The sequence below is a fragment of the Dendrobates tinctorius genome, unplaced genomic scaffold (assembly GCF_039654945.1).
Source record: "Dendrobates tinctorius isolate UK_male_01 unplaced genomic scaffold, ASM3965494v1 ptg000139l, whole genome shotgun sequence".
Classification (NCBI taxonomy): Eukaryota; Metazoa; Chordata; class Amphibia; order Anura; family Dendrobatidae; genus Dendrobates; species Dendrobates tinctorius.
The window spans coordinates 10,410,808-10,425,704 of record NW_027361807.1 but is presented as its reverse complement, the minus strand read 5'-3'; the positions used below and the strand labels follow the sequence as shown (position 1 = coordinate 10,425,704).

At 43.6% G+C, this 14,897-nt stretch overlaps 1 protein-coding gene across 5 annotated transcripts in view; it reads left to right on the top strand.

Annotated features, from left to right (window-relative positions):
• Positions 1-14,897, top strand: part of MYBPC1 (myosin binding protein C1) — a 221,529-nt gene that overhangs the window by 125,714 nt on the left and 80,918 nt on the right. For all 5 annotated transcript variants that reach the window (XM_073545016.1, XM_073545014.1, XM_073545011.1 and 2 more), the window contains 4 exons: positions 92-254; positions 14,220-14,326; positions 14,422-14,558; positions 14,674-14,833. In XM_073545016.1, coding sequence (XP_073401117.1) covers positions 92-254; positions 14,220-14,326; positions 14,422-14,558; positions 14,674-14,833 — 567 coding nt within the window. The remainder of the gene's footprint in view (positions 1-91; positions 255-14,219; positions 14,327-14,421; positions 14,559-14,673; positions 14,834-14,897) is intronic.

Here is a 14,897-nt window from a genome sequence, read left to right as displayed (position 1 = left end):
ATGTCTCATTTGTCTTCTGCTTTACAAAACTGTCGCCCTCTTGTATCTCTGGTGTCTTTTTCATTGCCTTTATGTTATTTTATTATTAAAGTGCGACCACTCAAGATATTGCATCCCCTGACTGATATGACTATAAATCTTGGCAAGGAGATCCATCTGAAGTGTGAAATCTCTGAGAATGTGCCTGGAAGATGGTATAGAAATGGACAGCTGATCCATGGCAGTGACCGTGTGAAAATGTTTCATAAGGGAAGGTAAGATCACTCTAACAAAGCTGAACAATTCCATATGTGATTGGCACATGATTAGCTTTCATGATATTATTTTATTTTTATTATAATAAACATACACATACATGATATAATATTATAAACAGTAAATGTTAAAGTCAATCTGTCACAACTTTTCCCAATACAAACGGTATACTTAAAATACATCTCTAGGTCCTGGTGAGACTGGTATACTTACTTTAAAAATCCAAGTCAGAATGGTTGTATAATGCTATATTTGAAATGGCCATCATAAAAAGCTCAGTTTAATAGTAGGCAAGGAAAGCATGGAAACATCTGAAAATGATTATAATATACAGCCATTCTGGCACAGATTTTCAAAGTAAGCACAAGGCCTCATAAGATCTAAGAGATCTACTTAATGATGTATATAGCTTGTGCTAATTTGAGCAGGTTGCGGGATGTAGTGACAGACAGGAGACAGAGCAAGGGTTAACATTAGTGTTGAGCATTCCGATACCGCAAGTATCGGGTATCGGCCGATACTTGCTGTATCGGAATTCCGATACCGACTTCCGATATTTTTTCAATATCGGAATTCGGCATCGGAATCGGAAGTTCAAAGTTGATTGACAGCCTGACGTCATCATGATGCGCGGTGTGTGCGCATCATGATGCGCCGTCATTTCGGGCCTTCCGGGGGTCTCTGCCGGCCTGCCGGGGGGCTGTGTGGACTGCCCGGGGTCTGTACCGGCCTGCCGGGGGGGCTGTGCCGGCCTGCCGGTGGTCTGTGCACCCTGCGGGGGTCTGTACCGGCCTGCCGGGGGGCTGTGCCGGCCTGCCGGTGGTCTGTGCACCCTGCGGGGGTCTGTACCGGCCTGCCGGGGGGCTGTGCCGGCCTGCCGGTGGTCTGTGCACCCTGTGGGGGTCTGTACCGGCCTGCCGGGGGGCTGTGCCGGCCTGCCGGGGGGCTGTGCTGATGTCCGGGGGTCTGTGCAAGCATCGTCCGATGGGACTACAAGTCCCATCTGGCGATGCCTGCTACCATGACAGTGATTGACACATTAGCCAATGATGGGACAGTAGTAGTCCCATCATCCGGCTAATGTGTTAAATGTTAAAAAAAAAAAAAAATACTACATACATACTACATGCATGCTACATACATACTACATGCTACATACATACTACATGCTACATACATACTACATACATGCTACATACATACTACATATATACTACATGCATGCTACATACATACTACATGCTACATACATACTACATATATACTACATGCATGCTACATACATACTACATACATACTACATGCTACATACATACTACATACATGCTACATACATGCTACATACTGCATGCTACATACATACTACATACATACTACATGCATGCTACATACTACATACATGCTACATACATACTACATGCTACATACATACTACATATATACTACATACATGCTACATGCTACATACATACTACATATATACTACATGCATGCTACATATATACTACATGCATGCTACATACATACTGCATGCTACATGCATACTACATACATACTACATACATACTACATGCTACATACATACCACATATATACTACATACATGCTACATGCTACATACATACTACATACATACTACATACATGCTACATGCTACATACATACTACATATATACTACATGCATGCTACATACATACTACATATATACTACATGCATGCTACATACATACTGCATGCTACATGCATGCTACATACATACTACATACATACTACATGCTACATACATACCACATATATACTACATACATACAATACATTCATACAATACATACATAGACATACAGTACATATAACATAGAGTAACATACTTACCAATACTTGTCACATTGTTCCCCGAAGCCATTGTCTTTTCCGGAATAAATATTAACATAACAAACCACAAAAATACTCACCCACGATCCGAAGCAGTCCACGAGTGTGTCCCACGACGATCTTGGGTAGAGAACTGCAGCATCAGATGATGCTGCCGTTCTCTACGGGCTGCAGGAATCCAATGACGGAAGGTAGGTATCCTTCCGCACTGTATTCCTCCGCCACTTAAAAAAAAAAAAGTCCCTAGTCTCACTTTATGCCATTGCTGCGTGGTTCTGATGCTGCAGTTCTCTACCCAAGATCGTCGTGGGACACACTCGTGGACTGCTTCGGATCGTGGGTGAGTATTTTTGTGGTTTGTTATGTTAATATTTATTCCGGAAAAGACAATGGCTTCGGGGAACAATGTGACAAGTATTGGTAAGTATGTTACTCTATGTTATATGTACTGTATGTCTATGTATGTATTGTATGAATGTATTGTATATATGTAGTATATATGTAGTATGTATGTAGCATGTAGTATGTATGTAGTATGTATGTGGTATGTATGTAGCATGTAGCATGCATGTAGTATGTATGTAGTATGTATGTAGTATGTATGTAGCATGCATGTAGTATGTATGTGGTATGTATGTGGTATGTATGTGGTATGTATGTGGTATGCATGTAGCATGCATGTAGCATGCATGTAGCATGCATGTAGTATGTATGTAGTATGCAGTATGTATGTAGCATGCATGTAGCATGCATGTAGTATGTATGTAGTATGTATGTAGCATGCAGTATGTATGTAGTATGTATGTAGCATGTATGTAGCATGTATGTAGCATGTAGTATGTATGTAGCATGCATGTAGTATATATGTAGTATGTATGTAGCATGTAGTATGTATGTAGCATGTAGTATGTATGTAGCATGTAGTATGTATGTAGCATGCATGTAGTATGTATGTAGTATTTTTTTTTTTTTTTTTTTTTTTACATTCAACACATTAGCCGGATGATGGGACTACTACTGTCCCATCATTGGCTAATGTGTCAATCACTGTCATGGTAGCAGGCATCGCCCGATGGGACTTGTAGTCCCATCGGACGATGCCTGCACAGACCCCCGAAGCCTGCACAGACCACCGGCAGGCCGGCACAGCCCCCCGGCAGGCCGGCACAGACCACCGGAGCCTGCACAGACCCCCTGGCAGGCCGGCACAGCCCCCCGAAAGGCCCGTACAGACCCCAGAGAGGCTGTACAAGGCAAAAACAGGGTTTTTCTTATTCCGATACCGGAAGTCCCATAGACTTGAATGGGACTTCCGGTATTGGAATCGGCGATACCGATACTTTTTTTAAAGATCGGCCGATCCATTCCGATCCGATACTTTGAAGTATCGGACGGTATCGCTCAACTCTAGTTAACATATTTTGCTTTAACAGATATGTACTGCATGGAGTTAAACAGAGATAATGCAGGTAGTAGGTAATAAAGGGTATGCAGTTCAGACAAAATGCAGGAGGGTAATGATGGTAGCAGTTTTTAAGGTATCACTTATCAGATCTGACGACTATCAGACTATAGAGTCCACGAAACAAGCGTTGGCGCCAACAACGGTCAGCGCAGGGTTAATCTGGTCTAGTCCTGAAGACAACGACGAGCTGCTTTCTTCTGGCAGCTGTGAGTCTCCGGTGTCTTCTGCGGGATCCTCAGCCCAGCGGATTTTGTGGGCTGTAAGGCACAGGCCGCAGAAATGTAGGAGCCCAACGTGGCCTGAGAAACATGCATCGGGGGGTTAGGATTCAGTTCACGGTCACACACCTGGTACTTCTTAGGCGGCACACTCACTGTACTCACGAGCCCAAAGCGTAAAGGCTCCTTGCTTTGCGGGTGCCAATGGGCACACAGTATATCTCTGTTCACAGTCTCTGTGGGCGGCAGCAAGGATGCTGGAGTGCGTGCCTGCGCTGCTACTGTTCTCAAGGGATGGAGCACTCACCTCCCCCTGATGCGCGCTGTCAGTTCCCACCAAGTCTGCCTGTTTCCTCCCGTGCTTCTGCTTTTTAGCCTCAGACACGCCCCCTACAGCCAAGTGCAAAGGTTGGTCCTGTTCTTTAAGCTTTCCCCCTGGACAACAGAGGAGACAGCTCCGACAGTTGCGGACGCAGCACATGAAAGGTACTCTAGCCCAGTCCTTCTGATTACACTAACATCAGAGTCTGTCATCTATCAAAGCACAAGGGCAAGTCTGCTCTCTTGTTAGCCCAAAATGGCTGATTATATATATAAAAAAACAACTCACCCCCCACTGGGAGTGGTCTTTGTTGTCCTTTTTCATTCTCAGGTACTCTACCAGAGGCCTGGGAGTTTGAGGGTTCTGCGCAGGATCTTAGTTGTTCCAAGCATTGCTCTTTTCTGGACAGACAGCTCAGATGTTGCTCCTTGGATCTTTTGTAGCCATTCTGTCATGATCCAGTGTTGGATCTGGCGGTATTAAATTGCACTGGGTGAACTTTTTTTACTTTGGAAAGTTCCAAGGTGTCTTGACTGTCCCCGGTGGTGGTTAGCAGTATTGCACTTTAGGTTTTTGTGCACTTAATTAGGGATCAGGTGTCACACCCTATAAAGGTGTGCTAGAGGTGTGCAATCACTGCCTGTGATATTGTGAGAGTGTGTTCACTCTGTTTTTGGAGAGCCTGGATGAAGGATGGAGCTGGTGAGGAGTCCTGCGCAGCTTAGCCAGGGGGGATGTGTTTCAGCTATGGTGTCTGGACGAAGGGCTGGCATGGCGTGGTGGAGTCGCAGTGATGGTGTCAGCGGGAAGTGTCTGCATGGGCTGGTGGAGTGGCGACTATGGAGAGTGGCACTCACCATGTGGGACTTGGCCGCTGAGCTGGACTCAAGCATGCTCGACTTCGTGTCAGCAGCTGAACTCATCCTTGGGACTCTGGTTCTAAGCAGCTGCAACAGGTGTTGGACTCTGCTCCAAGGTTGCACTAAGGTGAAGGATCCTGTTATGGTGATGGATCCGGGTGGAGGAGAAGATGCACTCAGGTGGAGGGCTCTGTTGCTGGGAGCGCACGCAACAGAGCAAAGCTAAGTGGTGTTTCCCCTGTATTGTCTCTTTCCTCATGTGTGTTATTAGTGCAGTGGTGGGATTAGTCTCCGCACCGACCCATTCCCTAGTGAGGGTTTAGGGTCAGGGTGAGCAAGGGCGTTAAGGTACGCGTGCGGCGCCCGGTGCAAAACCGGCATAGGGAATGTTAGGAGTGCAGGGACACTGGCTCAGGGGAGCTCAGGAGGTCTCCAATTCCCTTTTCCCTATAGCAGGGCCCACCATTGTTAATGTTTCCCAGGTCCCCCTTATTATTTAAATTCGCCATACTGGAGGCGGGGTTTCCAGAATGTTTATTAACGTGTAATACCTAAATTCGCCAGGTGGAGGTGGCGTATCCACCTGCACGGTTTTATTATTTAAATTCGCCCCACTGGAGGCGGTGTATCCAGGGTCACGTGTGTCACATGGGTTCGCCTTGCGACATCATCTGCGTCCTGACACACGTGATCATGACACATTCTTCCAACTTAGGGGTCACTGCTCCACGTGCTCCTATCACCACTGGAATCACTGTTGACTTCACCTTCCACATCTTCTCCAGTTCTCCTTTGAGGCCCTGGTATTTCTCCAGCTTCTCATATTCCTTCTTTCTGATGTTACTGTCAATTGGCACTGCCACATCTATTATCATTGCTGTCTTCTGGCCCTTGTCTACTATCATAATGTCTGGTTGATTAGTCAACACCTGCTTATCCATCTGGATCTTGAAGTCCCACAGAATATTAGCCCTTTCATTTTCCACCACTTTTTCTGGGGTGTCCCACCTGGACTTAGGGGGACTTAGCCCATATGCTGTTGAGATGTTCCTGTATACAATTCCCGCTACTTGATTGTGGCTTTCAGTACGCTGTTCCTGCTTGCATTTTGCATCCTGCCACTATGTGTTGGACGGTTTCTGAGGTTTCTTTGCATAGTCTGCACCTTGGGTCTTGTCTTGTGTGGTAGATTACTGCTTCTATGGATCCGGTACTTAGTGCTTGCTTTTGTTCCGCTATGATTAGTGCCTCTGTGCTGTCCCGGAATCCAGCTTTCTCCAGCCATTGGTAGGATTTCTCCATGTCAGCCACCTCCATTATCTGTCGATGGTACATCCCATGCAGCGGCTTGTCTTGCCATGGCGCTTCATGTTCCTGTTTTTCCTTCCAGATCTGTTGTTGCTGCTGCCTTAGGCTTTATATACAGTGTATGTATATATATATATATACATACATACATACATACATACATACATACATACATACATACGGGAAAAAAGGATTTGATACACTGCCAATTTTGCAAGTTTTCCACCCAACAAATAATGGAGAGGTCTGTGAGAGACAGGGTCTAGAAATAAAAGAACAGAAAATCAAATTGTAGAACTGTTAAATAATTAAATTGCATTTTATTGCATGAAATAAGTATTTGATCACCTACCAACCAGCAAGAATTCTGGCTCTCAAAGACCTATTTTTCTTTAAGAAGCCCTGGTACTCTGCACTCTTTACCTGTATTAATTGCACCTGTTTGAACTTGTTACCTGTATAAAAGACACCTGTCCGCACACTCCAACCTCTCCACCATGGCCAAGACCAAAGAACTGTCTAAGGACACCAGAGACAAAATTGTTGACCTGCATAAGGCTGAGAATGGCTACAGGACAGTAGGCAAACATCTTGGTGAGAAGGCAACAGCATTGGAAGACATACAAGATTACTGTCAATCTTCCTCGGGCTAGGGCTCCATGTAAGGTTTTGCCTTGTGGGCTAAGGATGATTCTTAGAAAGGTCAGGAATCAGCCCAGAACTACACAGGAGGACTTGGTCAATGACCTGAAGAAAGCTGGGACCACAGTCTCAAACATTACCGTTAGTAACACACTACGACACCAGGGATTAAAATCCTGCAGGGCACGCAAGGTCCCCCTGCTCACACCTGCACATGTCTAGGCCCGTTTGAAGTTTGCCAATGACCATCTGAATGATCCAGAGGAGATATGGGAGAAGGTCATGTGGTCAGATGAGACCAAAATAGAACTTTTTGATATCAACTCCACTCGCCGTGTTTGGAGTAAAAAGATGGATTAGTACAACTCAAGAACACTGTCCCAGCCATGAAACATTTTGGGGGAAACATCATACATGGGAGTGCTTTTCCGCAAAAGGGACAGGGCGACTGCAGTATTGAAAGGAGGATGGATGCGGTCATGTAGCACAAGATTTTGGCCAACAACCTCCTTTTCTCAGTCGAAACATTGAAGATGGGTCATGGCTGGGTCTTCCAACATGACAATGATGCAAAACACACAGCCAGAGCAACTAGAACGTGGCTCCATAAGAAGTGTTTCAAGGTCCTGGAGTGGCCTAGCCAATCTCCAGACCTGAACCTAGTAGAAAATCTTTGGATGGAGCTGAAACTCAATGTTGCCCAGGGACAGCCCTGAAACCTGAAAGATTTTTATGTAGAAGTGGGCCAAAATCTCTGCTGCAGTGTGTGCAACTTGGTCAAGTACTACAGGAAACGTCTAACCTCTATAATTTCAAACAAAGGTTTCTTTACCAAATATTATGTTCTGTTTTTCTATTGTAGCAAGTAGTTATTTCATGCAATAAAATGCAAATTAATTATATAAACATCCTACAATGTGATCACATGCCTGAAACAAAGCTGTTTATCCACAATTTTGGAAAGGTGCCAACACTTTTGTCTGGACCATATTTGGGGTTTTGTGCGAAATTATGTCCACTTTGCCTTTTTTTCTCTGTTTATTTTTTTTGTGTTGTTCCAATATACACAAAGTAAATAAACATGTATATAACAAAACATGCGCAATTGCAATAATCTTCTGGAAGAAATACTTCATTTTGTGGAACAACTTCATGTATGCCAACACTTTTGGTCATGACTGTAATATATATATACAGTACAGACCAAAAGTTTGGACACACCTTCTCATTCAAAGAGTTTTCTATATTTTCATGACTATGAAAATTGTAGATTCACTCTGAAGGCATCAAAACAATGAATTAACACATGTGGAATTATATAATTAACAAAAAAATGTGAAACAACTGAAAATATGTCTTATATTCCAGGTTCTTCAAAGTAGCCACCTTTTGCTTTGATTACTGCTTTGCACACTCTTGGCATTCTCTTGATGAGCTTCAAGAGGTAGTCATCGGAAATGGTTTTCACTTCACAGGTGTGCCCTGTCAGGTTTAATAAGTGAAGTAACTGGGGAATAAATTCTTGGACTTTACGTGCGCTGCCAGACAAATTCCATAACCACAACAGGTTAAAAAGTTAACCCTTTAATCCCTACGCGTTTCGAAGCATAACACTTCTTCTTCAGGGGTTCACACATGAATACAGAGAGCTGTCACAGCATTTATACATACAGGATTCAAATTTGGCGCCATGAAAGACATGAGGTGCAGCGCAAAGATCAAAGGTCAAAGAAGTTCAAGCGTCATGAAGAGTTCATAGGAGTAAATCGTTCAATAATCGAAACAATAAATTCTATCTTTATTATATTTTTGCAGTAAAGAAGAAAAAAGATGGAAAAAGGAAAATATGGAAAAAAAATATATATATGTGAAAAAAAGGGGGAATAAGGAGAAAGAACCCACAACGTGAGGAAAAGAAGGATCAAAGTCCAACAACGACACCACCACACCGAGGAGAGTAATGTCGTTGTTGGACTTTGATCCTTCTTTTCCTCACGTTGTGGGTTCTTTCTCCTTATTCCCCCTTTTTTTCACATATATATATTTTTTTTCCATATTTTCCTTTTTCCATCTTTTTTCTTCTTTACTGCAAAAATATAATAAAGATAGAATTTATTGTTTCGATTATTGAACGATTTACTCCTATGAACTCTTCATGACGCTTGAACTTCTTTGACCTTTGATCTTTGCGCCGCACCTCATGTCTTTCATGGCGCCAAATTTGAATCCTGTATGTATAAATGCTGTGACAGCTCTGTATTCATGTGTCAACCCCTGAAGAAGAAGTGTTATGCTTCGAAACGCGTATGGATTAAAGGGTTAACTTTTTAACCTGTTGTGGTTATGGAATTTGTCTGGCAGCGCACGTAAAGTCCAAGAATTTATTCCTCAGTTACTTTGTTGCGGTTCCGCTGTGGACCGTTGGACGTGCAGCAGGCTGACATACTATACAGGCTTTACTTTCTCTTGGAGAAGGTGAGTATAAATACCGCTATTATTTATACATTTTCTCGGATAACACCCTATTGCGCTCTTGTCTCAACCTTTTAGTGCATACAATTATAGGTTTAATAAGTGGGATTTCTTGCCTTATAAATGGGGTTGGAACCATCAGTTGTGTTGTGCAGAAGTCTGATGGATACAGAGCTGATAGTCCTACTGAATAGACTGTTAGAATTTGTATTATGGCAAGAAAAAAGCAGCTAAGTAAAGAAAAATGAGTGGCCATCATTACTTTAAGAAATGAAGGTCAGTCTGTCCGAAAAATTGGGAAAACTTTGAAAGTGTCCCCAAGTGCAGTGGCAAAAACCATCAAGCGCTACAAAGAAACTTGCTCACATGAGGACCGCCCCAGGAAAGGAAGACCAAGAGTCACCTCTGCTGCGGAGGATAAGTTCATCCGAGTCACCAGCCTCAGAAATCGCAGGTTAACAGCAGCTCAGGCTAGAGACCAGGTCAATGCCACACAGAGTTCTAGCATCAGACACATCTCTACAACAACTGTTAAGAGGAGACTTTGTGCAGCAGGCCTTCATGGTAAAATAGCTGCTAGGAAACCACTGTTAAGGACAGGTAACAAGCAGAAGAGACTTGTTTGGGCTAAAGAACACAAGGACTGGACATTAGACCAGTGGAAATCTGTGCTTTGGTCTGATGAGTCCAAATTTGAGATCTTTGGTTCCAACCACCGTGTCTTTTTTTTTTGCGACGCAGAAAAGGTGAACGGATGGACTCTACATGCCTGGTTCCCACCATGAAGCATGGAGGAGGAGGTGTGATGGTGTGGGGGTGCTTTGCTGGTGACACTGTTGGGGATTTATTCAAAATTGAAGGCATACTGAACCAGCATGGCTACCACAGCATCTTGCAGCGGCATGCTATTCCATCCGGTTTGCGTTTAGTTGGACCATCATTTATTTTTCAACAGGACAATGACCCCAAAAACACCTTCAGGCTGTGTAAGGGCTATTTGACCAAGAAGGAGAGTGATGGAGTGCTACGCCAGATGACCTGGCCTCCACAGTCACCAGACCTGAACCCAATCGAGATGGTTTGGGGTGAGATGGACCGCAGAGTGAAGGCAAAAAGGGCAAACAAGTGCTAAGCATCTCAGGGAACTCCTTCAAGACTGTTGGAAGACCATTTCCTGTGACTACCTCTTGAAGCTCATCAAGAGAATGCCAAGAGTGTGCAAAGCAGTAATCAAAGCAAAAGGTGGCTACTTTGAAGAACCTAGAATATAAGACATATTTTCAGCTGTTTCACACTTTTTTGTTAATGATATAATTCCACATGTGTTAATTCATAGTTTTGATGCCTTCAGAGTGAATCTACAATTTTCATAATCATGAAAATAAAGAAACTCTTTGAATGAGAAGGTGTCCAAACTTTTGGTCTGTACTGTATATACATATATATATGTAATATATAAAGCTCAATGTGTGTATGTATGTATGTGTGTGTGTATGTCCGGGATTGGCATCTGCACCGTCGCAGCTACAGCCTCAAAATTTGGCAGTGTCACACGTCTGGACCCCAAGAGTGTCAATTCCAATTCACCAAACAATTTTGCCCCTATCTACATAATGGGGAAAAAGTGTGTGTGTGTGTGTATCAAGCCCCGCCCCTCATTTTGATGTCATAATGGTTGCCATGGCGACGCTGATGTCATCATAGGTTGCAAGCCCCACCGCTCATTATGATGTCATAATGGTTGACTATGGGATGGAGGATGTGTGATGGGTATATGGGCACTGGACTATGGGATGGAGGATATGTATGACGGGTATATGGGCACGGGACTATGGGATGGATGATATGTATGATGGGTATATGGGCACGGGACTATGGGATGGCGGATATGTATGATGGGTATATGGGCATGGGACTATGAGATAAAGGATTTGTGATGGGTATATGGGCACTCGACTATGGGATGGCGAATATGTATGATGGGTATATGGGCATGGGACTATGGGATGGAGAATATGTATGATGGGTATATGGGCATGGGACTATGGGATGGAGGATGTGGGATGGGTATATGGGCACTTGACTATGGGATGGAGGATATGTCCGTATGTCCAGGATATGTGTGTATGTCCGGGATAGACATCCGCACCGTCACAGCTACAGCCACAAAATTTGGCACAGTCACACGTCTGGACCCCGAGAGTGTCCTAAGCTATGTTGTGAGGCAAAATTTTATCCCCGCGCGTTCCAATTCACCAAACAATTTTGCCCCTAGCTACATAATGGGGAAAAAGTGTGTGTGTATCAAGCCCCGCCTGTTGTGAGTTCATTTTCCACTTCGTCACTGAGGTCTGGTGAACTCCCTATTCTGGTGAAGGAAGGTAATGAGCCTGATTATCAGGCACCTGAGCCTGATGAGGATGACTGGCTGAGTGGAGTCACAGACTGGATATAAGGCTGCCGACGCCCTTCTGCCCTGCGGGTGATTTCTCTGTGGACTTCTAGGACACCAGTCTGATTCCTGCTCCTCTAAGCTAAGTTTTTCTGCTTTGCCTGTTTGCATTAGTGTTTTGTTTTTGCTTTCCTTGCTTTTCTGGATTCTGCCATTCCCTGCTGGGGTGAGCTGAATCTCCTTTTGCCTGTAGCTCTGTCTTCAGAATATTCCTGAGTACTGACATAGCTTTTTTGAAGCCTAGCGTCTTCAGGGCCTTTTTCACTGTCAGTCTGTTGGCTCTTATTTTCATAGGGTTTTTCACAGATTGCAGACAGCAGCCTTCCTGTCCTTTTCTATCTAGCTAGATTGGGCCCCGTCTTTGCTCAGTCTATCTTTCTGCCTGTGTTAGTGTTTTCATCTTGCTTCACTGACATTATATGTTGGGGGCTGCCTATTGCTTTGGGGTTTGCTCTGGGGCAGTTTAGTTTTCCCCTTTCTTTCTTTAGGCCTAGTTATTTCTCCGGCTGTGATCGAGGGGTCTAGGGCATCGTAGGAACCCCCCACGGCTACTGCTAGTTGTGTTGATAGGTTCAGGGGTCTGCAATCCGATAGCTGCCAACTTCTCTGGTTTTCTGGACTTAGCTAGCATTTCTGTTTTTGCCTCCTACGGTGACTCAATCATAACACCCGCCCCTCATTATGATGTCATTATGGTTGCCATGGCGATGCTGATGTCATCATATGTTGCAAGCCCCGCCGCTCATTATGATGTCATAATGGTTGACTATGGGATGGAGGTTGTGTGATGGGTATATGGGCACTGGATTATGGGATGGAGGATATGTATGACAGGTATACGGGCACGGGACAATGGGATGGAGGATGTGTGATGGGTATATGGGCACGGGACTATGGGTTGGAGGATATGTATGATGGGTATATGGGCATGGGACTATGGGATGGAGGATATGCATGATGGGTATATGGGCATGGGACTATGAGATGAAGGATGTGTGATGGGTATATGGGAACTCGACTATGGGATGGCAAATATGAATGATGGGTATATGGGCATGGGACTATGGGATGGAGGATGTGTGATGGGTATATGGGCACTCGACTATGGGATGGAGGATATGTATGATGGGTATCTTCATCTCATAGTCCCATGCCCATGTACCCATCATACATATCCACCATCCCATTGTCTCGTGCCCATATACCCATCATACATATCCTCCATCCCATAGGCCTGTGCCCATATACCCATCATACATATCCTCCATCCCATAGTCCAGTGCCCATATACCCATCACACATCCTCCATCCCATAGTCAACCATTATGACATCATAATGAGCGGTGGGGCTTGCAACCTATGATGACATCAGCGTCGCCATGGCAACCATTATGACATCATAATGAGGGGCGGGGTTTGATACACACACACACTTTTTCCCCATTATGTAGATAGGGGCAAAATTATTTGGTGAATTGGAACGCGCAGGGTTAAAATTTCACCTCGCAACATAGCTTAGGACACTCTCGGGGTCCAGACGTGTGACTGTGCCAAATTTTGTGGCTGTAGCTGCGACGGTGCGCATGCCAATCCCGGACATACACACACACACACACACAAACATACATACATACATACACACATACACACTTGAGTTTTATATATTAGATATATATATATATATTATATACTGAATATATTACATACAGGAGCCCTTCAATCACTGTTTAGGTAGGAAGGGGGGAGACTGTTCCCATCATGTAGTGGTATCACTTGAATGTTTTGTGTCACATTGCAAAATCTCCAACAGGGCCACCAGCTGTAATATGTCCTTAATGGTATTGGTCCCATATAGCCAAAAAAACCTTGTGAGACTAGCAAGGCATAGATGCAACTGCAACCCTTGTACCTACTCTGCCCTCATGAAAAGAGTTGACTTATGACAATGATTCTGTATTTATTGATTTCTCCAATTAGCCAAAGGGTGCAATATTTTTTGTATTCGTTGAGCAAATAGGTATTTCCTTCAGTATAGAATGCACAGTTTTCATCATCAGGGCCATATCCCTATTGATGAATCTGCCGTAGTCTGAACCAAGCTTGACGTGACTTTGAAGTCTCACCCACTGTCCCCAACTTATTTGTAGGAGTCTAAGGTGAAGCTTAGTGGTTAGCCGGAACAATATATTGCTCAATGACTTATGCCAACAACATTTACATTGATACTTCTGCCAAAATAGGTTTAAATAGATGCACAACAATCCCTATTATCCCATTCTAATACAAGGGAGGCAATCAATAACCAAAAGAGAAATGTATCCGTAATGAAAGGTTTGTTTTATCTCTTCATAGGAATCACAGATTAATTATAGCAAATTGTTTAGTGGAAGATGAAGGCGACTATGCATTCGTTCCAGATCTTTATTTAATCAATATTCCGGCAAACGTTCATGTTATAGGTGAGAAAAAAATGAACTATTACAAGTTTTTTTAAACATTTTTAAACTTTCACAATTTACTAAGTCATGGTTCTTAACTGGTATTTTTTTCGCAGATCCTCCCAAAATCCATTTTGATTCTCTAAATTACCCTGATAACACTGTGGTGGTTGTAGCAGGAACAAAGCTGAGACTTGAAGTGCCAGTTACTGGGGAACCGGCCCCCAAAATTATTTGGAGTAGAGGAGACAAGGTATATTTTGGGTGCACCATTTGCTGCTAACATACAGTAGATATATAGAGTCTGATGACTTATAACAATATGCTCAGCAGCAAAGCCTTTACCAAACCTTATTGTATCCCTTCAGTGGATCACAGATCTGAGCGGTCGCATCAGGGCAGAGTCATACCCTGATCATGGGCTCCTAGTCATTGACTCTGCTGAGAAAGATGATACTGGAACATACAGAATTATGGTAAAAAATGAGGCTGGAGAAGCTGTAGCTCACATCAAAATTAAAGTTGTTGGTAAGCTAAGTAACTAAAGTGATTTTCTTATGTATATGTCCAGTCTGTAGACTGTTAGATCTCA